Source organism: Erpetoichthys calabaricus, chromosome 10 (genome assembly GCF_900747795.2).
Source record: "Erpetoichthys calabaricus chromosome 10, fErpCal1.3, whole genome shotgun sequence".
NCBI lineage: Eukaryota > Metazoa > Chordata > Cladistia > Polypteriformes > Polypteridae > Erpetoichthys > Erpetoichthys calabaricus.
In genome coordinates, this window is record NC_041403.2 from 76306112 (window position 1) to 76331514 (window position 25403).

Consider the following 25403-nt stretch of genomic DNA (forward strand, 5'->3'; position numbering starts at 1 on the left):
TTGAAATGAAAGATACAGCTAGAACATTGGTGTTATTCTGTAACTCTTCAGTCGCTCACTTGTAGCAGTCACGTTAATCAGTCTTGAAAATGTGTTCTCACAGTCCTCGGACAAAAAGCAAGCATTTTAAAACAAGGAATAGAATTCATGGTTGTTGACAGCGGTATTGAATGAATGGAACATAAAAGAAAAAGAATTGACAATTGTGACTAATAACACTGCTGTTATGGAACTACTTCTGGTTGGCTGCTTTGAATGCATGCTTACTTTTGTGTTGCATCCTGCTCTAAAAATTCCAGTAATTGCCCACTTTGCCAGGTGAGGTGCATTTCAAACTTACTCCAACTTGTGACTGATGCAGTCATGCAATGGAGCAGCGCCCTGGAAAATGGTAGAAAGGATTTTGGAACAACAGTGAGTCATCTTAGCAGCTCCGCATATAGGCAGTGAGGTTGCTTCAGGTGTGACTGGCATGAGGTGTGCACAGGTGCCCTGTCCTTTTTAATGTGGGATTGTCTCATAGGAATCCGCTGCCCTGGATGTTCAGCTGTCCACACATCTAAGTGTTGAAGAGGCTAATTTCAGTTAAAGGGAACACACCACTTTATGTGATTTAGCAAAGTGTTTTTTCCGTAGAAATCCCAAACGGGTGCATTAGTGACATCTACTGGATCGGATGCCAAAAATGAAGATAAGTAAAAATGTACATTTAGTAATTGAGCAGGATAAATCCTGAGACTTTAAGAATCAATATTGAATCCTTTAAATGTCTTTCCTACTTGATAATGTGGATGTTACTGCCGAATATAGAGAAAAAATATCAGTACTGCATTAAACAGTAAACACTTGGATTGTGCATGATACTTTGTTTTTCAAAAAAAGATTTGTAGTAAGACCTTTTCAAATCATTTTCTTCAACAAGCAAGTTTATCAGGTATGTGGTGTTTAAAGTTTGCATTGGATTCATACAGTCATGGCCGAAATTATCGGCACCCCTGGAATTTTCTCCAGAAAATGCACCATTTCTCCCGGAAAATTGCTGCAATTACAAATGTTTTGGTATACACATGTTTATTTCCTTTATGTGCACTGGAGCAACAGAAAAAAGCCAAATCTGACATCATGTCACACAGAACTCCAAAAATGGGCCGGACAAAATTATTGGCACCTTTTCAAATTTGTGGGTAAATTGTTTTATTTCAAGCATATGGTGCTCGTTTGAACTCACCTGTGGCAAGAAACAGGTGCTGGCAATATAGCAATCACACCTGAAGCTAGTTAAAATGGAGAAAAGTTGACTCAACCTTTCTGTTGTGTGTCTGAGTGTGCCACACTAAGCTTGGAGAACAGAAAGAAGAGCAGAGAATTGTCTGAGGACTTGAGAACAAAAATTGTGGAAAAATATCAACAATCTCAAGGCTACAAGTCCATCTCCAGAGATCTTCATGTTCCTTTGTCCACTGGGCACAACATAATCAAGAAGTTCACAACACATGGCACTGTAGCTAATCTCCCTGGACGTGGATGGAAGAGAAAAATTGATAAAAGACTGCAACGAAGGATTGTCCGAATGGTGGGTAAACGGCTCCAATCAACTTCAAAACATATTCAAGCTGTTCTGCAGACTCATGGTGCAACAGTGTCAGCTCGAACTATCCGTTGACATCTGAACGAAATGAAACGCTATGGCAGGAGAGCCATGAGGACCCCACTGCTGGCACAGAAACATAAAAAATGTACTTGAGGAAGCCAAAATCCTTCTGGGTGAACATCTTGTGGACAGATGAGACCAAGGTAGAGCTTTTTGGTAAAGCTCATCATTCTACTGTTTACAGAAAACGGAATGAGGCCTATGAAGAAAAGAACACGGTACCTACAGTCAAATATGGTGGAGGTTCTAAGATGTTTTGGGGATGTTTTGCTGCCTCTGACACTGGATGCCTTGACTGTGTGCAAGGCATCATGAAATCTGAAGACTACCAAAAGATATTGGGGCGCAATTTAGGGCCCAGTGTCAGAAAGCTGGGTCTGCGTCGGAGGTCACGGGTGTTCCAGCAGGACAATGACCCCAAACATACCTCTAAAAGCACCCAGAAATGGTTGAAGACAAAGCGCTGGAAAGTTCTGAAGTGGCCAGCAATGAGTGCGAATCTAAATCCGATTGAACACTTATGGAGAGATCTCAAAATTGCTGTTGGGAGAAGGCGCCCTTCAAATCTGACAGACCTTGAGCAGTTTGCAAAAGAAGAGTAGTTGGAAATTCCAGTTGAGAGGTGTAACAAGTTTGTTGATGGTTATAGGAAGCGCTTGATTTCAGTTATTTTTTCCAAAGGGCGTGCAACCAAATATTAAGTTGAGGGTGCCAATAATTTTGTCCACCCAGTTTTTGAGTCGTGTGACATGATGTCAGATTTGGCTTTTTTTTTTGTTTGTGTTGTTCCAATGCACATAAAGTAAATATGTGTATACCAAAACATTTGTAATTGCAACAATTTTCTGGAAGAAATGGTGCATTTTCTGAGAGAATTCCAGGGGTGCCGATAATTTCGGCCATGACTGTACGTACTGTAGGATTTATAGAATATATGTATCTGCATATTAAAGAAACATTGCCTAGTTGTTAACACTTGTTTAAAAGTTATCTATGGCTTTCAAACTGTTAACTCCAAATTCTTTTATGCACTGATTTAGTTCTGTTCTCACATTGTTTCATGTAAGTGATCATATGCGTGGTAATACATATATCTTTGGACTTATTTGGAATTAGTCATATAACAGTACCTGCTTTAACTCAATTGATGTCCCAAAATATGCTTGCTGCTGCAGAGTGCATCTTGCTTGTTTCCATACTGTTCAAACAAATGATGGTGTGTGCATTTCCTAATTTAATTGCATTTTAGTTTTTGTATCGACAATCACTCTACAACCTACAAGTTTCTCCTTTGGCCAGTTAATTTGGCTTTTTTTTTTGTTTTTTTACTTGCTTTGAATATAAATCAATTGCATACAGAGAATGAGCATGTAGTCTCTACTTTTTTTGGTCTCTCCTGGAATTGCTTTTATATTAGTCTTTGTCAAAGTAGAGCAGCAGTCTGAAAAACTACAGTATATAGCACTATACTGTATAGGAATATGTATGCATGGTGTGTTTTTTTTTTTTTTTTTGTACTTTTTTCTGTTCTTTAGCTATGCACATTACATTAAAGAGCCTCCTTCTTAGATTTGGTACATTTTATGGATGTATGTCAGGGCAAGCTATGACTCCCTGTGATCATGTACATTATAACTATTCCAAATATCACTGAACAAGTTAAAACATTAGAATTGGCATTGCAGGCCATTCATCCCAACAAAGCTCACCAGTCCTATCCATTTAACTCTTCCAAATTAACATCAAGTCTAGGTAGTCCTACTGTCTACCACACTACTTGGTAACTTATTCCATGTGACTGTGGTTCTCTGTGTAAAGAAAAATTTTGTGATGTTTGTGAAAAATATGCCCTTAAGTCCCATATTGTTTCCTTTGTAAACTGCCTTTTCAGCAAATACAGAAAAAAGTGCTCTTTTGCACACTGTGTTTGTGCATGATGTTTTTTTTCTATATTTGTGATTTGTCAAAGATTAATTGAAAAGATGTACTCCAAAGTATGTATTTATGATTATTCAACAATGTTACTCGCAGTGTTTAGGCTCCAGCTTTATTTGCCTAAAAGCATGCCTGTTGATTATATATAAATTAGGTAAAGTTTGCCTATTTCATAAATGAACTGACTGACTGTCTGCACTAACTCGTTGCATTTTATTAAGTAGTGGTTTGTTTATTAGACTATCACTGAAAGCACTAAATCATTCCGTTTTAATGATTATTGTTTGAGACCGTAACTGCCTGTGATGCTTAAGCAGCATTCATGTTCCTTTGCCAGCCGACAACACATACATAATTTAACACTTCACCAAGAGTTTTCACATGAAGTATACATGTATTTGAATCAATGTGATTAGGGCACTGAAATCTATCGCACATAGTAAAAGTAAACTGCATTAAAATGAAGAGAGAAAGTGAAAGTAAAGAGAGATTTGAAACTTTGTCTAACTGAAAATTCTGACTGAAGAAATATTTAAATATATTCAGTATTCATATCTGCATACAACAGACATTGTGGAATTAAACCAAAATCTAGTAAATAAACCCATGATAAATGTGAGAGTCAAACTATCATAGGGAAAGTCAAACTTTCATGCAAGCATTGTATGTGTAATTTTTTTTTTTATTTAAAAATAAACAAAACAAAAAAAACCTTTTAACCTTTCTATCTCCCACTCCAATCATGTATGCCTTCTTGTGCCTTGTCTTCTGTGTAGACTAAGAACAAACAGCCTTTGCAGTGTTTGGGTCTATCCAGTAGTCAACACTTTTTTCTTTCCCCCTTTGTGTTTATTTTTTTTTATACATAGTATTTGATATTAGCTAATATTTAACCCTATTATGTCCTTATTTTATGCACAGCATTTTTTAATTTAAATTTTTAGGGCTGGGTGATATTGCAAAAAAAAAACAAAACAATTTTTTATATTTATAGATGATTTATGATTTATTAAAGTATTTTAACACACAAATTGCTTTCAACTAAAAACAAAAGTGAGAAGTCCTCATGTTGGAAACTGAAAATACAACTTCAATACTGTCGATGTGAAAAGGTACAAAATTAAAAAAAAGTCTCTCTCTGTACTTTTTGTAATTTGTTTTAACATTTGCAGCCCTGCTTTTTCTTCCCTGTGGCCTCCCATTCATTTGAACTTAGAGACCTTTCCTTAAATTTTCTGGAGTCTTTTTTTGCAGTCCTCATTACTCATCCCATACCTAAGACACACCTGTAGCACAGGTGGCTTTTTTCCTATTTAAACGAACAGTTTAGCTTGCACAGTACACCTGAATGCTTCTTACCTTTACTATAACTGGTCTGTGCCATGAGCAGCCTATAAAGGAGTCTCTATCTCTAGGTACACTCCGGTAGCCCTCTGACCGCACATTACTGACAGCCTGCTTGTTCTTTTCCAAATTATACCGTAACCACCATTGCAGGGTAATAAGATGTGATGGACAACTAGTGTGTTTTCTTCCCCTTTCCAACACATGACCACTGTGCACCCAATGTGATTGTGCTGTCTAAAAGAATATAACCGGGGGCATGCCTTGTTGAAGCAGGGCGAAGAATGCTTGAGAGCTTTTGGTTGAAAACAGATATTAACTTCTTCCTGTGCTTTCTTGAAGCAGTTTCAGTCTGAAGTTTCTGTTTTAAGTAATAAAGTGGAAGTGTTGCTACTCTTAACTGCTGGTGGTTTTTTTTTTTTTTTTTTTTTTTTTTTTTTGCAAACTTTGCATTTTGCTTTAGTTTGTTCAGAAATGACAGATCGGATGTTGAACAAATTCCAGACAATCAACTAAACATTACAGCTTTTCTTTGCAACAAGCACATTTGTAAGAAAAGCATTGCTCGTTGTATTCTCCACATTAATATTTTTATGTCCCTTCCTAGAAGTTAAGAACAAAACTGCACTCACAGTTCACTGTGTACGTAGAACTCAGACAGGTTTATTACAAAAACACTCAAAGAAACAATGCAATCATAAACTATTTCCAACGCTACTAATGTTACAGCAATGGGGAGATGCTGTTACTTAGGTCCTTACTCACTTTTTTAAAGCGGTCTTCTTTTCAACTTCCTCTTTCAAAGTCAGTCTGCGGGAGTCGTACGTGTCACTATCCTGAAGGCTCTGCTTAGCTCTGGCACAGCAGACAAATTCACTGTCCTGCAAACAGCCTAGCTTATCGAACTATCCCTATTCAAACTGAAAAATGTGCCAGTTCCCCAAGCTGCTTGTTTTCATCTAGGCTGTAGGTAGGTTGGGCGTGCAGTGAGTGTCTAAAAATGGAGTAAATAAAATACACGAAATGGAACACAAGTAATACTGTTTGCAGAGCTAGATGGCCAATCTGTTATTGCCAGTTCTATTTGCATGCATCTTGTCAGGACTTGGTTCTTCAGGCACCCTGCTTTGTGGAGATTTTTGGCCAGGTTGATAAAATGTTTTTGACTGTGTACACATAATTCGCTAATTAAACTGAAGTGTTTGCTCGACTGTTTAACTGTACCATTTGGTTAAAAAAATGTGATTTTCATGTTTGAATGTCATTTTAGAACAATCATTTGAATTAAGTAATTTAATTGAAACATTGCCCAGTCCTACTTGAAACAGGGATATTAGTGTCACACTTGGCAAGATCTTATAATGAAGCCATTAGCGAGTATAAGTATTTGTAGGGCATTAACAGCCTACAGTCTACATATCCATACAACTTAGTGTTTGTGGTGTTTTCATAACAAGTAAGGAATACCATAACTATTTCAGAGTAGCTTTTGTCTGTTTGCTTCTGATATATTGATGAAAAAAGCATATTTGTAGTTAATGTTAAATTTAAATGGCAGACTTTTTTTATGCAGTTATTTTCAGTTTAGCTGGGTGGTGGTACAAAAAATATAAAAGAAAAATATATATAGCTAATGTGTGTTATACTTCTATTTTTATATATATATATATATATATATATATATATATATATATATATATATAATATATATATATATAATGTTCAGCAAATTCTTTACATCATAGTGTAACTTTATTTTTAAAATTTGTGAGATTCTTTCAATTGGATGTATTTTTGCTTTTTGTATTTGTTGTAGAAATGGTAAACAGCCAACCCATCAACAACACTGAACCAAGAAAAAGGAAGAAAAAGAAGAAAACTGCAGCGGCTGATCGTTTCACCGGCAATTTCAATGGTATGTTACATTTACTAAACATTACGTTTTATTTTACTGGGACCTGTTCTAAACAACAACTGACTAAATTATCACACCGTATCTCAGTTATAGCAAGAAAGTTCTATCTCTTATTAACTTATAGCGGGGAAAAGACTATACCATTGTCTATGACTATGGAAGAAATTTATATTCTATTCCAATTAGACAAACATTAATGAGTTTAACTTAGAACTTTAACTTTCTAAGATTGGCTCTTACAAGTTATTTCACTATACAGTGTATGTGTACAGATGTCAAGAGAGTAGAGGGAAAAAAAAACTCCATTAAGCCAGATCCTGGAGAAAATAAACTGCTGTTTTACTTCTGTCTTTAGGGGTTTAAGAATTAGAGCTGGAAATTGATTAAAAAAATAAGATTATGTAATTAATCCCATAAATGTATGAAATTAATCACAGCTAAACCTAAAACATGTAATTATGAAATAAATGCATAATGTATTATTAAATATGCATTAAATTTACAATTCAGTGTGTAATGAACACAAAGGAATTAAAAAAAATTAATGGCATAGTTTAAACTTAAACAATGACCTTAAACCCAAACTTTTAACAAAATACTACTTCAGCCAGTACTACCTGAATTTGAATGCCTTCCTAAAAGGCAAGTTGAAAAGAAGACAATTAAAAAAAAAAAAAAAAGCCAATGTATCAAATTGGCATAGCATATGAGACAACGACAAAGTCAAAGTAAAAATGAAATGATCCTAACGACTCCTGACTTTGAATGCACTGCAGAAGACTGATTTAATTGTCCTGCTCCCTCAGATAGTTTAGCACATGTATAGATTTAATGCTTTTTTAGTTGGTAGAATCATGGTGTGCCTCAAGATATTTTGGGTTACAAAAAATGTGCCACCACTAAAAAACAGTTGGAAAATGCTGCTGTACCTACAACTTTCCTACTAGCATGCTAAAAAAAATCTCAAACTTTTATTTTGTTAACAAACTGACAGCGTGCATTACTTAGATGGTTATGCTCTTTGCACAAATTAGCGAAGATACTGCAAACTTGAATCATGGGCAGGGATAATCATTATACTTCTATTTCACAGAATTTTGTTGTTGTATTAGGGCAGTCAGCACTGTAAGCTTGTTGTCGGACTGGTGAGTTAAATCCAGAGATTCTAGAGACTTATTTTGGTTTGAGTGCCTCTCAAAGATAACTTATTTAGCACTTGTGTAATATGAAATTGATTAGATTTTCTTACAGAAACATGAAATGGGGAAAAAAAAAAACCCATAATTTTTACCTTTGCAACTTTTCACTAGCATTGCACCAAGAGTGCTATAAACCCACCTCCTTTCCTGACAATCCCCTGCACCTGCCAGTATATATAAATCAGGAAAATGAAAACCAGTGCTACGTATTGACATACGGCGTATCATTGTGGACCGAGTAATACGAAATGATAAACTTTTAAATGAAATTATGTTTAAGATTTTAAATGTAGTATATAAATACGCTACAGGATGTACAGTATATGTAATTCTTTAGGTACACACTTATTTGTACTATTTTTTCGTAATGTTAATAAAAAAAAAAAATAAAAAAAAAATGCATGTAAATGCTGCTCTGACCAAAGCACTGTCAGAGCCGTTTGCTTTGTTGCCAGCCCTGGATGCAACAATATTTTTTAACATGTTGAACAGGACACATTGCGCCAAGTGACTGCCCAGTAGTGATGAGTGAACCCCACGAAGTTTGCTTTGTTGCGAGTTTGACAAAATTCAGGAAAAATTCTGGAAATGCAATCCATTTTGCAGAGTTCAATTGAGTTAGTGGTGAAGGAGGAACTGAGCTAGTGGATTATGATGACGCAGTGGTGTTTTAAGCATCCTTGAAGGCTAGGGATGCATCTGCCAACTGTGTAGGACCAATTATTATCACCAAAAATCTGAGCTGTGAGGCAGCAATGCTAAATACTGCATCCCCCATGAGTCAAAGAACAAAAGACACGGATGGAGCAATAACCACAAAAATATAAAAAAAAATGTCCATAAACTAGCAATTTGTTTAAAATGTATCTATAGGATAGTATATATCTAAATCATAGTGCTCACAATGTTGTGGCACACATCAGTTGTGTGAAGAAGAGATGTGTTTGGACTGCCTTGTTCCATTGTTTGAAGTCACAACTCTGGTTTGTTTCTGATCTTTGTGTTTGTGCTTTGCACATTTTTCCCCTATGAAGAAGATAGAAATATCTTGTAAAGAGTTAATAACAAATTATTATTATTTTTTTATTTCACAGGGTTACATGTAGCCTCCTTAGTTTTGCTTTTTACATGTTTTTTGAGGAAAAATATTTTTTGGTTTGAAAAATGACATTTTTATTAAATGCTATCTTAGTGTTTTGCACATTTTACAGTAGAAAAAGTACAATGTCAGAAGTCTAGAATGTATAATAATGAAAAAATATATAATAATGTGAACATCACACTGCACATGTACAAGTGACACAATGTCAATTTTGGATTCCTAGAATCACTTTGTTTCACTGACCATTTCAGTTTCACTGCCTGAAGATAGATTCACTTTGTCATCTCTGCTGATTAAAGGCATTTTTTATGAGACCGTTATGAGGCTAAGAGAAGATGCATCTGTACCATTGCCCGGGAAAAACTCTGGCCTGACAGTTACGCAAGACATACCTACTAACGCTGTTTTCACTTTTACAGCCTGAGTAAATCTCAGGCCTTACACGAGACACGTCTGTGCAGTTGCCCGAGTTACACTCGAGACTAACAATAAGAAACCTCAGGGGAGATTTGCTGTAGCTGCAGCACATGGCTAATTATGCTTGCAAATTAGCCAATTAGTGCTGGAGGGATCAGTGTTATATATCCCCATGGCAGTACTCCTAATCTTCTCATTATGGTCAACTAATGTACCTGTCAAATGACAATACTGCAAGTGGTGTTTTTTCGTGGAAGTCTGAAGTAATGATTTGGGTCATGACATCTCATATCCCTGAAGTAGATCGGCAACAGTCTTAATAGTATTCATGAATAATCATTCTCCACATCATTGCTACAGATGTTTGATGTCATGTTGACATCTTAAAGCGTCATGGGATGCTAGGAATAAAGTGTCCAAGGTAAATAAGGAAAGTAAATGGCTAACCAGGTCAACGGTGAACACTGCATATTTGCTGCGAAAGATTTGGCAAATTTTAGAGATTAACAGTACTGTACAACCTTTTACTGACTTTATTTTACATTACTTAAATAACTATCTCTGTTTAAGAACTACCCTGTAGTAATTTTTGGTTTTGGATAAGCTTGTGTTATTGCCTAATTGTTGGCTGAACACTGAAATCATAAATCATATTTTCAAAATATTGTAACATAACTGTTTAGATAGATCTGAGTACAGTATAATACTTGGAAATACATAATGTGTGTTTATATATGTATGTGTGTGTGTGTGTGTGTGTATATATATATATGTATATATGTATATGTGTGTATATATATATATATATATATATATATATATAATATCTGTGTGTATGTAATATATATTTCATACCTTCCACTATGAATGACCCAAAAAAAAATCGTCATGATATTGATAGGATTGAACTTTCCACATTTACATACTTTATTGTATGTTGTGGTGAAATCTGTTCCAAGTTTTATTAAAATCACAGTTGTAATCCTTCAAATCTGACTAATTGTAATATACAGAGAAAGTAACAACCTTATTTGTTTACTGCTACAGCTTTCTGAGTCTTCTGTTAAAAGTCTAGTAAATCTCTCCATTTCAAATCTTCTAAAATGAATATGATGCCACGTCCATTTTCCATAATCACTTCATGGGCTCTTGTGGAATTGAAACCTACCCAAGAAGCCCTGGACTTCAAGTTGAAGCCAACACTTAATAAAATGCTCATATATCACAGGTAATGCTTATGTTTTCCTCAATTTAACCTACAGGACTTTGCTAGGTTACTGGAGTAACTAGGGGAAACCAGTATAGACACTTGAAGATGTTCAAACATCACCTAAATGGTATCTGAGATACCCCAGCCTTATTTTCAGATGAATTAGTAAGTCTGTGAGGAATTGCAATCTCAGTTGTGTGTTGCGCACAGCTTTGAAAATAATTTTGTTTCCTGCTAAACATGTCACTAAAACTACAAATGAGCAATTACAAACACCTGGACATTGATAGCACAATCTTGCCGTGGTGATTTTTAGCAAGTGAATTATGTGTGCCTTAAGTAATATTTGCTCACTTACTGATTTGTTCTTTTATTAAAAATTTTGGTAGTTTATCTTGTCAAGTCATTAAACAAAGTCTAATATTAAAGCCTCCCGAATGAACACTTTTTTGTTTTTAACTTTACTTGTCATGTATTGAATGAACAAATTAATCCAACACAACCTGCCACTATGTTAAAAGTAAGCTAGAGTTAAACACTTTAAATATAACAAATATTTTACGTCACTGTTGAAGAATTTTACCATACTGTTTCTTCTAAATCTTCTTTAATTTAGAAACAGGTTTTCAAGCATGTACTACTTGTTCCTGATTGTGCCATAGTATTTCTATTGTTAGGGTCTTTATTTTTCCTAGGCCTGTCCAAATCATTAATTTTGCTTGTTTTCAGACGTTGTAATATACAGTTGCTTTGTATTTTGGATCATTGATTTGCTGTATCACCCATCTATACTTTAGCTTCAATTCACAGATGAATGTAGTTTTCTGCTCGTTATGGCAAGTTGCCCAGGTTCCAAAGCAACAACTTTCCACATACCATCTCAATGGTATTTGATTGTTGGTATGATGTTTGTAGAGCAGTTTTTGCTTTATCCCAGATATGCAATGTTTTCTAAAAAGTTCTTCTTTTATCCCATCTGTTCATAGAGCATTTTCCCAAGTGACTTGGGGATCATCCAACTACTTCTAGCAAATGAGAGATGAGTATTTATACTTTTCCTGCTTAGCAGTGGTTTCTGCCTTGCTACTCTCCAGTGAAGCTCATTTATGGCCATTGTCTTTCGGATTGTGGAGTCTTAAAGTAGTGACTTTTGGTAATGCAATAGAGAAGCCAGCAGTTCTTTAGATGATTGTTTGAATTTCCTTTTTAATTTCATGCTACACTCTTGGAGTAATTTGAGCAGGTCAGCCAATCTTGAGAAATCACTGTTGTTCCAAGTGTAGTAGTCATCAACAACGTTATTCTGATATCTTCAGGAAATTCTTTGATAAAACCATTATGTGCTTGTGAGACATTATGCTGATAATATAACTATGATGATAAGGATCAGAATAAATGAGGTTTATATTGAGCAGGGCTGACTGTAACAATGACTGGTTGTGATCATTCAGCAGGCTCTAATAATCCTTTTAATTTGGTTGATTTAACTATGGTGAGATTACTTTTTCACATGTAGAAGTTGATGTTGGATACATTTTATTCATTCAGTACATATAAAGAATACTATTTTTCCACTCTGGTTCCATTTATTTTAATTTTCAGAAAATGGTGTAAATACTTTTTCATGCCATTCTAAGTATTGGAACATATGAAGCGGTACCTCACTCTTTGAATGCAAGTATAGATATGCACACGTCAGAAAGTAAAGGTGTAATTGAAATGTTCATATTTTTTGAATAAGGGATCATCACCAGCTTTAAAATAACATGCAAGAGACTGCTCACCTGGGAAACAACCTGTTGAGTTGAATGTTGCATGGTTCAACATACTTTGTGATCCTACGTTTTCATGGTTACCCACTTTAACTAGTCTATCTTATTTGTGCACTTTTGTCTGTCCTGTTTTTCAGTGCATTTTAGACATTCAGCACATTCAACCTTTGTGCAAATTAAAGTTAAGGTTGGAATAAAGATGGATCTTTAGAAATCCAGCAATTTATCTCCCATGGACCATGAAGTAATAAGCCAATTGCTTATTTTTTTGTCAATATTTCAAGGCAAAAAGGTTTTCAATCACATAGCTAGCACACTGTGAATTTATTTCAAAAATACTTAATGCAGCCAGTATCTCAGCTGCCAGATTTTTGTATGTACAGTTCATAGAATTGACTGCCATAGTTCGTACCTGGCCTTATTTTTTTTTTTCTTTATGCAATAATCCATAATACCAACAAGGCAGTACCTATCTCATGTTTTTATTATGAAATCTGCAAAAAAGTATTCTTTGTGCATTCAAAATTAATATTGTTCAGATCTCATAATGCCTGATTAATCGGTTTATCTTGTCTGAAGTTTTGCTTTGTCTGCAAAGACAGGATGTGGCTCCAGCACAGTATGGTATTTTTAGCTTGTTTTTCCACCACTGCCATTGGGTTGGTGTGCGTGTGTTTATTCATTTTTCCTTTTTTGTTTCTTTTTTAGATGTCTATAAGCTAACTGATGAACTGCTGGGACAGGGTGCATATGCTAAAGTACAGGGCTGCATTAGCCTGAAAAACGGACAGGAGTATGCAGTTAAGGTATAAAATCAAGAAAATTTAAACTATTGTACATAATTACATTTTAAAGTATACATTTCACTGCCACATAAATGGATTGGTAAACATGAAATATTGTATATAGTATTAAGGTTTTACAAATGAAAAAAATCTTTAGAAAGAAATTAAAGTAATTGTAAGAAATTTCACTATAAGGGCTCATTTGCAGTATACTTCACGCTTAGAACACGTATGCGCACGCATCACGGCTGCCACGTGTTCCCAGCATTCATTTGACGCATCCTCCGAGCTGGTCCTCAGAAATTAACGCAACACGTACGCGAGTTGTGGTCCCAGCAAAAAGTTGGGGTGTGCACTGTGATAAAAGTTGGAATGTAACGTCGGAGTCTCTGTTTACTATCTACATGTAACAGAAAGCCGCTTTGTGGATCCTACTGCATCGATGTGCCTGCTTTGATGTTTGATGAATGGTTCGATGTGGTGAAGCAAAATGGCCACATACAAATGCATTCTTGGTGGTTTTATATTCAAGCGTTGCATATTCCCCATTGTAATGACACAATACATTTTAAAAGTCTCATATACCGTCTTCTGTGCCGTGGTGTTTTTTTTTTTTTTTTGTTTGCACCTTCACAATAGCAACAGAATGTGCGCTGTATTTGAGCCACAGGGGAAAAAATTAAGGACACGATGAAAAGGTGTATTTTGTGATTAAAGTGGAAATTTCGGCTTTAATCTCAATGTCCACTTTAATCTCGTTGTTTACTTTATCATTAAAGTAGACAGTCGTAAACATCATCTTAAAACCGAAACAGTTGTTAATTGTTACATGCTTCTGGGGCTTCCTCCTGACTTGACAGCAACAGCAAACAGCAATAGATCACCACACAGAACACATTAAATTTACGATATTCCAACTCTCTGCACATTTAGAATCATTTATAGTTATCACTTTCATGATGAAATGCATTAAAGTATGGATGTTACATTTTATAGATAAATCGTTAATTTCGTTTAATGAATAATTACACACATGACACGGTGGCAGAGGGGTAGCGCTGCTGTCTTGCAGGGAGTCACGTTCCTGGTGTTCCCTGCCTGGAGATTGTGAAAACCCAGCAGGAAAACATGCAATGTGCTCCGGTTTCCTTCCAAAGATATGCAGATTTTGGGATTTGGCAACACACTAGCATCATTTTAGCATGCGAATGCTTGTATTCACCTTGCGATGAGCTGATGCCCTGTCCAGGGACTATTCCTGCCTCGTGCCCAGTGCTAGCTGGAATGTGCGCATCCCTGGATTGATGGATTTAATCACTAAACATCCATTTCAGAGATATTGCGGCAAGGTGTCCTTGGAATTTAATGGATGTTTCGGGCAATTCACAACACAGCGAAGCCAAACGTTTTCTTACCATAATGATACCTCGCACTGCCACCTGGTGGAATCTTCCAGATTTATGTATAGTATGCGTGCAAGTATGAATAGTAAAACGCTTGCGTAGCCGTAGTGTCTACTGGAGCATACGTCGTGTGAAGTATAAACCTGGGCCTAAAATATAAGTTTATAGACGATTTGATTTTGGTTATGTTGTGCAAGTTAAAATTGTAATTTTTTTTTTTTTGTATTTACAGATAGTTGAGAAGCATGCAGGCCATAGTCGGAGTCGAGTATTTCGGGAAGTTGAGACACTCTATCAGTGTCAAGGAAACAGGTACTTTGTATTTCAGTTGTTGTCTGTGAAGACTTAAGGAACAGTTTACTTACTAATTTAAAATTTCAGTCCTTTTAATCTTGAGAAAATACATTAAATGTAGTGCACTGCTTGGTGTTTTTACATTAATTTTTAGGTGTAGTCCGCAGTAACAGTGACAAAAATTTTAAAGTATAATTTTCATTTCAAAGGTTTTCGGTGCATTTCTCTGGTCATAAGATATACAACTGATTTTATAGGTTTAAATGATAAAAATCATGTGTGTCAGAGAAGTTAGAACCAAAATACTCAAGGTCATGTCTTCTGTCCCTTCTGTCCCTGTCTCTGATCAAGTTGCATGGAAGCCTGCCATTTAGAAATACAGGTGCCCGATGCGCTGTTACTTTGTTTAGCTGATAATACTAGTAATTTAAAGTTAAAGAGCGAAGCCTTCCAGAAGTGTTTGTAAGAGCAATCTATAATGTAGGGAAGAAAGAGAGAGCAGAAAATTCTACGACGTGAAAAGCTTAAGGAGTGAAAGGAATGTCCCAAGAAAACAGACGAAAGATACTCTGGAAAATGGCCACTATTCAGAGTATTGGGCCTTTTAAGAGATACCAAAGTTTAATGTGGAAAAAGAGCTATGATTTGTATTGCTTCTCAACTGGTTGGAGTGTTTTGCTTTTTTAGAGGCAGTGCGTATGGTATTTGAAAAGGTACCAACTACTTAATCAGTAGTTGTTTTGGATCGTTTCACTACTCCCTTTAGGAATGACATAGATACATGTAGGAGCATAATTATGAATAAAAGACTGCCTAATTTGATTTTTGTGTGTGTTTCTTTTTCTGAGTTTAGCTCTTGAATGCATACTTGCACATGATTTTGCTTGGTACTATAGTGCCAGAGTTCAGTGAAGACTTTGTAGTTGTGTCATTTAATTTCAAGTTATATTTTCTGAATACCAGGTATTAAGAGTTGCAGAGCTGTTGTTAGCCATATAAAAGCAATTAGATTTCAAATATTTTAAAAATGTTATATCTAACTGTGAAGCACTTATTGTAACACAGTGTTACTTAAGTTTATTTGGGATGTTCTGTCATTATTAAAATTGTGAAAAATATTTTGTGCAAAGCAGGGGAAAAAGATGTTTAAGAAGCAATTCCTATGATGCTTGATTTAAAGAAGAAAAAAAAATCCAAAGCCTTATTGTGAAGTTTGAGGTGTTATTTCAATTTAGTCCAAGTAGTGATATTTGAATGATACTCAATGATGATGTATCATTTGAGAATGCAGGGAAGAAAGAGTATGATGGCTGATGCATGTCGAGTCACTCTGCTGTTGGGTTAAGGTTGTAGTAGAAATAATATTACTGCTGTTTTACATTTTAGGACACGGTTTCTAAATATATTAACTGTGCACTACTTCAACGTCAAGCCTATTTTTTGGAAAATATGCGCAGTGGGTAGCGCTGCTGCCTCGCAGTTGGGAGATCTGGGGACCTGGGTTCGCTTCCCGGGTCCTCCCTGCGTGGAGTTTGCATGTTCTCCCCGTGTCTGCGTGGGTTTCCTCCGGGCGCTCCGGTTTCCTCCCACAGTCCAAAGACATGCAGGTTAGGTGGATTGGCGATTCTAAATTGGCCCTAGTGTGTGCTTGGTGTGTGGGTGTGTTTGTGTGTGTCCTGCGGTGGGTTGGCACCCTGCCCAGGATTGTTTCCTGCCTTGTGCCCTGTGTTGGCTGGGATTGGCTCCAGCAGACCCCCGTGACCCTGTGTTCGGATTCAGCGGGTTGGAAAATGGATGGATGGATGGATATATATGCTTCAAATAAGACTATTTTTCACTGCACTTTGGCATTAACTATTCATCTATTAAGCTAATGGAAGTCTAGTAAAAAATAATTTCAGTTTATTAAGTCTCTATCACAGGTGATGATTTAATAATCACAGTACATGAGGTTTGGAGGTGAAGTTTAAATAAATAAAAAATATCGTTGAAGCTGTGAGCATATGGTCCTAATGATTTTAGATATTTCTGTATTGTAGGTGATGGTTTCATATGAAAGAAATGGGTACTCAGTTTCATTAGTGCAAGCATAATTTTTATTACGTAATTTAAAACATAAATATGTAAATCCTTGGTGTATATGGCTATAAAAGTTTTTATTTGTTGCAGTTATTACATTGTGTATATTTGATCTACTGTAGTGCATGCATAATATACTGTAATTCATCTGCTATAGCCATTCTTTGTTGCTAATCTTGTTTTTGACATCTAAAAGATTTGTAGCAATACTAATACTTTGTGATAAAATTTGATAAAAATCAATAAAGCTTTGTCACTTATTTAAGTATGGAGGTTAGTCCTTTTTATTTTAGGCCATAAAGTGTGTATCCTAATTTGGCCATCTTAACAGGACCTGCTGTCAATTTTTATATCTCATTAGAAAATATTGCTGTACACACTATAGTATACCAATTTAAAAAGTAAACCATTACTACTGTTTCTCTATAGTTATTAGTGTTTATAGAAAAATAAATTATATATATATAAAATATTATATACAGTAATCCCTCGCTATATCGCGCTTCGCCTTTCGTGGCTTCACTCCATCGCGGATTTTATATGTAAGCATATTTAAATATATATCGCGGATTTTTTGCTGGTTCACGGATTTCTGCGGACAATGGGTCTTTTAATTTCTGGCACATGCTTCCTCAGTTGGTTTGCCCAGTTGATTTCATACAAGGGACGCTATTGGCAGATGGCTGAGAAGCTACCCAACTTACTTTTCTCTCTCTCTCTCTCTCTCTTGCCCTGACTTTCTCTGATCCTGACGGAGAGGGTGTAAGCAGGGGGGCTGTTCGCACACCTAGACGATACGGCTCGTCTAAAAATGCTGAAAGATTATCTTCACGTTGCTACCTTCTTTGCAGCTGCTTCGTGAAGCGACATGCTGCACGGTGCTTCGCATACTTAAAAGCTCGAAGGGCACGTATTAATTTTTGCTTGTTTGTTTTTCTCTGTCTCTCTCTCTTTGTCTGCTCCTGACGGAGGGGGTGTGAGCTGCTGCCTTCAACAGCTTTGTGCCGCGGTGCTTCGCATACTTAAAAGCCAAACAGCCCTATTGATTTGTTTGCTTTTCTCTTATCTCTCTGACGTTATAGATAGATAGATAGATACTTTATTAATCCCAATGGGAAATTCACATTCTTCAGCAGCAGCATACTGATACAATAAATAATATTAAATTAAAGAATGATAATAATACAGGTGAAAAAACAGACAATAACTATGTATAATGTTAAATATTAACGTTTACCCCCCCTGGTGGAATTAAAGAGTCGCATAGTTTGGGGGAGGAACGATCTCCTCAATCTGTCTGTGGAGCAGGACAGTGACAGCAGTCTGTCACTGAAGCTGCTCTTCTGTCTGGAGATGACATTATTTAGTGGATGCAGTGGATTCTCCATAATTGATAGGAGCCTGCTGAGCGCCCTTCGCTCTGCCACAGATGTTAAACTGTCCAGCTCCATGCCAACAATAGAGCCTGCCTTCCTCACCAGTTTGTCCAGGCGTGAGGCGTCTTTCCTCTTAATGCTGCCTCCCCAGCACACCACTGCGTAGAAGAGGGCGCTCGCCACAACTGTTTGATAGAACATCTGCAGCATCTTATTGCAGATGTTGAAGGAAGCCAGCCTTCTAAGGAAGTATAACCGGCTTTGTCCTTTCTTGCACAGCGCATCAGTATTGGCAGTCCAGTCTAATTTATCATCCAGCTGCACTCCCAGATATTTATAGGTCTGCACCATCTGCACACAGTCACCTTTGATGATCACTGGGTCTATGAGGGGTCTGGGCCTCCTAAAATCCACCACCAGCTCCTTGGTTTTGCTGGTGTTCAGGTGTAGGTGGTTTGAGTCGGACCATTTAACAAAGTCATTGATTAGGTCCCTATACTCCTCCTCCAGCCCATTCCTGATACAGCCCACGATAGCAGTGTCATCAGCGAACTTTTGCACATGGCAGGACTCCGAGTTGTATTGGAAGTCCGATGTATATAGGCTGAACAGGACCGGAGAAAGTACAGTCCCTTGTGGCGCTCCTGTGTTGCTGACCACAATGTCAGACGTGCAGTTCCCAAGACGCACATACTGAGGTCTGTCTTTAAGATAGTCCACGATCCATGCCACTAGGTATGAATCTAATCCCATCTCTGTCAGCTTGTCCCTAAGGAGCAGAGGTTGGATTGTGTTGAAGGCGCTAGAGAAGTCTAGAAACATAATTCTTACAGCACCACTGCCTCTGTCCAAGTGAGAGAGGGATCAGTGTAGCATATAGATGATGGCATCTTCCGCTCCCACCTTCTCCTGATATGCAAACTGCAGAGGGTCAAGGGCGTGTTGAACCTGTGGCCTAAGGTGGTGAAGCAGCAGCCTCTCCATGGTCTTCATCACATGTGATGTCAGAGCAACAGGCCGAAAGTCATTCAGCTCACTAGGACGTGATACCTTTGGGACTGGGGTGATACAAGATGTTTTCCAAAGCCTCGGGACTCTTCCCTGTTCCAGGCTCAGGTTGAAGATGCGCTGTAGAGGACCCCCCAGCTCCGATGCACAGACCTTCAGCAGTCGTGGCGATACTCCATCTGGACCCGCTGCTTTGCTGGCACGAAGTCTCCTCAGCTCTCTGCTCACTTGCGCTGTTGTAATTATGGGTGGGGATGTCTTTCCTATGCTGGTATCAGCAGAAGGATGTGTGGAGGGTGCAGTACTCCGAGGTGAGAGTGAGAGTGGGTTAGGGTGGTCAAACCTGTTAAAAAAAGTTGTTCATTTGGTTTGCTCTCTTCACGTCTCTCTCAATGGTGGTACCCCGCTTCGAGCTGCAGCCAGTGATGATCTTCATCCCATCCCACACTTCCTTCATGCTGTTATTCTGCAACTTCTGCTCCAGCTTTCTCCTGTACTGCTCCTTCGCCGCCCTGAGTTGGACTCGGAGTTCCTTCTGCACGCGCTTGAGCTCATGCTGATCACCGTCTTTAAAAGCCCTTTTCTTCTGATTCAAAAGGCCCTTGATGTCACTTGTAATCCATGGCTTGTTGTTAGCATAGCAGCGTACTGTTCTTACTGGAACTACAATGTCCATACAGAAGTTGATGTAGTCAGTAGTGCAGTCAACAACTTCCTCAATGTTCTCACTATGAGATCCCTGCAGGATATCCCAGTCTGTAGTTCCAAAACATTCTCTCAGAGTATTCTCAGCCTCCGGGGTCCACTTCCTGAATGATCGTGTGGTTACAGGTAGGACTCTAACTTTTGGTTTATAGTGAGGCTGAAGCAGAACCAGGTTATGATCTGCTTTCCCAAGCGCAGGCAGCGGGGTGGCGCTGTATGCATCTTTAACGTTTGCATAAAGTAAATCAATAGTCTTATTTCCCCGGGTGTTACAGTCCACATACTGGGAGAATGCAGGTAATGTTTTGTCCAGCGTCACATGGTTAAAGTTTTTCGTCGATTAGCACAAGCGCCTCAGGGTGCTGCGTTTGTAACTTAGCAACAGCGGAATGGATGATGTCACTCGCTGACTCCTCGTCTGCCCGAGGAGGAATGTATACAATAACAACAATGACGTGTCCAAACTCTCTGGGCAAATAGTAGGGACGTAAACTTCCGGCCAACAGTTCGATATCCCTGCAGCAAGTGGAGATTTTGACGTTAACATGTCCAGAGTGACACCACCGTGTATTAACATAGAGAGCGAGTCCTCCTCCTTTGTGCTTACCACAGGTACTTGCATCTCTGTCCGCTCTAACTGTGCTAAACCCGGGTAGCTCCACGTTGGCATCTGGGATGGTGTTATTTAGCCAGGTTTCGCAAAAACACAACAAACTGCATTCTCTGTAGGTCCTTACATTTTTCACCAGCGCAGCCAGTTCGTCGATCTTATTTGAGATTGAGTTTACATTCCCCAGAATCACAGAAGGCACCGAAGGCTTGAAACGCCACTTTCTCGCAAGCCGCTTCTTTTTTAGCTTAGTGCCGGCTCTGCTGCCACGATACCGCCTTCTTACCTCGTCGGGTAAATATGGAACCACACCGGCACTGGCATTTGTTCTCAGCGCCCGAAGTTGAGTACTTGAATAGGCGAGTCTCGGCGTATTAAAATCCATGCCCACGTTGTAAAAGTAAGTGTGTCCAGGGAAGGAATCCACATAAAATAAAGTAATAGGAGTGATCAATAAATAAACATAGAAAAATAAAAGTAGAAAAGTACACATACATATACAGTCATACACAGAGCTGCTGAAAAGGCTGCCACTCACGGCGGCGCCGGATGCACATCTGCTCCTTATCTGCTCCTTACCTGCACTCCTTTGAAGAGAAAGATATGTTTGCATTCTTTTAATTGTGAGACGGAACTGTCATCTCTGTCTTGTCATGGAGCACAGTTTAAACTTTTGAAAAAGAGACAAATGTTTGTTTGCAGTGTTTGAATAACGTTCCTGTCTCTCTACAACCTCCTGTGTTTCTGCGCAAATCTGTGACCCAAGCATGACAATATAAAAATAACCATATAAACATATGGTTTCTACTTCGCGGATTTTCTTATTTCGCGGGTGGCTCTGGAACGGAACCCCCGCGATGGAGGAGGGATTACTGTAGTGAAACTAGAGGGCGCTTTCGCTCCTCAAACCCACTAGACAAATGTCCAAGACACCAGGTAAAAGCACCAGGAAATATTTTAATTTTTTTTTTCCTCAATATAATTGTGCCTTCAAAGCAACACCACAATGCACAATAAATCAATAATACAATTCTTTTCCTCCTCTCCTCCCAGCAGCTCTGTCATACTCCCTCCCAACTTCAGCTCGCTTGCTGGGTCTCCACCAGTCCTTTATATAGTCCTTAAGTGCTTCTCCTCTTCTGTTCACATGACTTGTCAGCACTTCTGCGTCAGATGGAGAATTACATTTTTCTTCAACCCGGAAGTACTTCTTTCTTCCGTCCCTGTTACTTGGGAGTACGTCCGAGCTATATGGGAAATGAAAATCCTTGCATCTCCCTGCAGCGTCACACGCTGGCACCCACGATACCCAGCAGGGTTGTGAGGCCAAACTCCATCTCCCATGATGCCCTGCGGGAATCCGGGGCACCTCTTAGCAGGGAAGATGCCATCTAGCGTCCTGAGTGTGTCGGCTGGGATGAGCTGCCAGCCTTCCATCACTATATATATATAGTGCTGGCAATTTAGCAATCACACCTGAAGCCAGTTAAAATGGAGAAAAGTTGACTCAACCTTTCTGTTGTGTGTCTGATTGTGCCACACTAAGCATGGAGAACAGAAAGAAGAGTAGAGAATTGTCTGAGGACTTGAGAACAAAAATTGTGGAAAAATATCAACAATCTCAAGGCTACAAGTCCATCTCCAGAGATCTTCATGTTCCTTTGTCCACTGGGCACAACATAATCAAGAAGTTCACAACACATGGCACTGTAGTTAATCTCCCTGGACGTGGACGGAAGAGAAAAATTGATAAAAGACTGCAACAAAGGATAGTCCGAATGGTGGATAAACAACCCCAATCAGCTTCAAAACATATTCAAGCTGTTCTGCAGACTCGGGGTGCAACAGTGTCAGCTCGAACTATCCATTGACATCTGAACGAAATGAAACGGTATGGCAGGAGAGCCATGAGGACCCCATTGCTGACACAGAAACATAAAAAAGCCAGACTGGAGTTTGCCAAAATGTACTTGAGGAAGCCAAAATCCTTCTGGGTTAACGTCTTGTGGACAGATGAGACCAAGGTATAGCTTTTTGGTAAAGCTCATCATTCTACTGTTTACAGAAAATGGATTGAGGCCTGCGAAGAAAAGAACACAGTACCTACAGTCAAACACGGTGGAGGTTCTAAGATGTTTTGGGGATGTTTTGCTGTCTCTGGCACTGGATGCCTTGACTGTGTGCAAGGCATCATGAAATCTGAAGACTAACAAAAGATATTGGGGTGCAATGTAGGGCCCAGTGTCAGAAAGCTGGGTCTGCTTCAGAGGTCATGGGTGTTCCAGCAGGACAATGACCCCAAACATACCTCTAAAAGCACTCAGAAATGGTTGAAGACAAAGCGCTGGAGAGTTCTGAAGTGGCCAGCAATAAGTCCGGATCTAAATCCGATTGAACACTTATGGAGAGATCTCAAAATTGCTGTTGGGAGAAGGCGCCCTTCAAATCTGAGAAACCTTGAGCATTTTGCAAAAGAAGAGTGGTCGGAAATTCCAGTTGAGAGGTGTAACAAGCTTGTTGATGGTTATAGGCGCTTGATTTCAGTTATTTTTTTCAAGGGGCGTGCAACCAAATATAAGGTAGAGGGTGCCAATAATTTTGTCCTGCCCGGTTTTTGAGTTTTGTGTGAAATGTCAGATTTGGCTTTTTTTTCCCTCTGTTTTTTGTGTTGTTCCAATGCACTGTATACCAAACCTTTTGTAATTGCAACAATTTTCTGGGAGAAATGGTGCATTTTCAAGGAAAATTCCAGGGGTGCCGATAATTTCGGCCATGACTGTGTGTGTGTGTGTGTATGTATTTATGTATGTATGTATGTATATATACAGTTAGGTCCATACATATTTGGACAGAGACAACTTTTTTTCTAATTTTGGTTCTGTACATTATCACAATTTTAAATGAAACAACTCGGATGCAGTTGAAGGGCAGACTTTCAGCTTTAATTCAGTGGGTTGAACAAAACGATTGCATAAAAATGTGAGGCAATTGAAGCATTGTTTTAACACAATCCCTTCATTTCAGGGGCTCAAAAGAAATTGGACAATTGACTCAGAGGCTATTTCATGGCAGGTGTGGGCAAGTCCGTCGTTATATCATTATCAATTAAGCAGATAAAAGGCCTGGAGTTGATTTGAGGTGTGGCGCTTGCATGTGGAAGATTTTGCTGTGAACAGACATGTGGTCAAAGGAGCCCTCCATGCAGATGAAGGAAGCCATCCTTAAGCTGCGAAAACAGAAAAAACCCATCCGAGAAATTGCTATCCATATTACTAACCGAGAATGGTAAACCGGATGGCATGGACGCAGGTTTACTAACTAAACCGGATGGCATGGACGCAGGTACACGGCGATGGGACCATGAGACGTACTGCGCAGGCGCGTACAGCGCACGTCTCATAAACTGCAATCAAAGTCGTATCCAACGTGAACGAAGGACTCAACGGCCCAAAAACGAAACAGCTCAACTGACGTGAATGAGAAATGAAGCAACAAGGCGCCCATAGCTAACGACTACCGACACAGCCACGCCAAAAAGAGGATTCTGCGCTGCAGCCCGGATTCAAACGGAAGAGGCTACGGCGGCCCCACAGGTCCACAAAGATAGTACTAAGGGCGCAGGCGTCACTGCCATATTGTGAGTGGCACTACTGTGGGGTGAAGTTAGGAGTAATGTGCTGCTTGGGATTGTACAAACCGCTGAACGCTTTACACCGAATTCAAACACAATACAGCTCAACGATACAAACACGAGCCCACCTAGATAAGATCAGTGAACGCAGGCGCCTACAACGCGTGTCTGAAACTGCGGAAGCAAAGCAGGCATGGGTTCAAAATGAACAAGCTTGACTAACGGATATACAAACACGAGCCCGGCTGGATAAAATCAATGAACGCAGGCGCCTACAACGCGCGTCTGAAATGCTGCAAGCAGAGTGGGCACGGCTCCAAGACGAACGAGCTCAACTAATGTATTTCAGGATACCCAATGCCGGGGGTAGGCGAGCGAAGCGAGCAGGAGGTGGAGCCCCCCCTTGTAATATTACGAGTGGCAAAATCTACAGTTTGGTACATCCTGAGAAAGAAAGCAAGCACTGATGAACTCAGCAATGCAAAAAGACCTGGACGTCCATGGAAGACAACAGTGGTGGATGATCGCAGAATCATTTCCGTGGTGAAGAGAAACCCCTTCACAGCAGCTAACCAAGTGAACAACACTCTCCAGGGGGTAGGCGTATCGATATGCAAGTCTACCATAAAGAGAAGACTGCATGATAGTAAATACAGAGGGTGCACTGTAAGGTGCAAGCCACTCATAAGCTTCAAGAATAGAAAGGCTACATTGGACTTTGCTAAAGAACGTCTAAAGAAGCCAGCACGGTTCTGGAAAAACATTCTTTGGACAGATGAAACCAAGATCAACCTCTACCAGAATGATGGCAAGAAAAAAGTACGGAGAAGGCGTGGAACAGCTCATTATCCAAAGCATACCACATCATCTGTAAAACACGGTGGAGGCAGTGTGATGGCTTGGGCATGCATGGCTGCCAGTGGCACTGGGACACTAGTGTTTGTTGATGATGTGACACAGGACAGAA

The 25403-nt window shown here is 38.8% G+C and overlaps 1 protein-coding gene across 3 annotated transcripts in view; it reads left to right on the plus strand.

Moving 5' to 3' along the window:
• mknk1 (MAPK interacting serine/threonine kinase 1) overlaps positions 1–25403 on the plus strand; it is a 73317-nt gene that overhangs the window by 23018 nt on the left and 24896 nt on the right. For all 3 annotated transcript variants that reach the window (XM_028811471.2, XM_051932804.1, XM_028811472.2), the window contains 3 exons: positions 6747–6845; positions 13254–13351; positions 14966–15045. In XM_028811471.2, coding sequence (XP_028667304.1) covers positions 6747–6845; positions 13254–13351; positions 14966–15045 — 277 coding nt within the window. The remainder of the gene's footprint in view (positions 1–6746; positions 6846–13253; positions 13352–14965; positions 15046–25403) is intronic.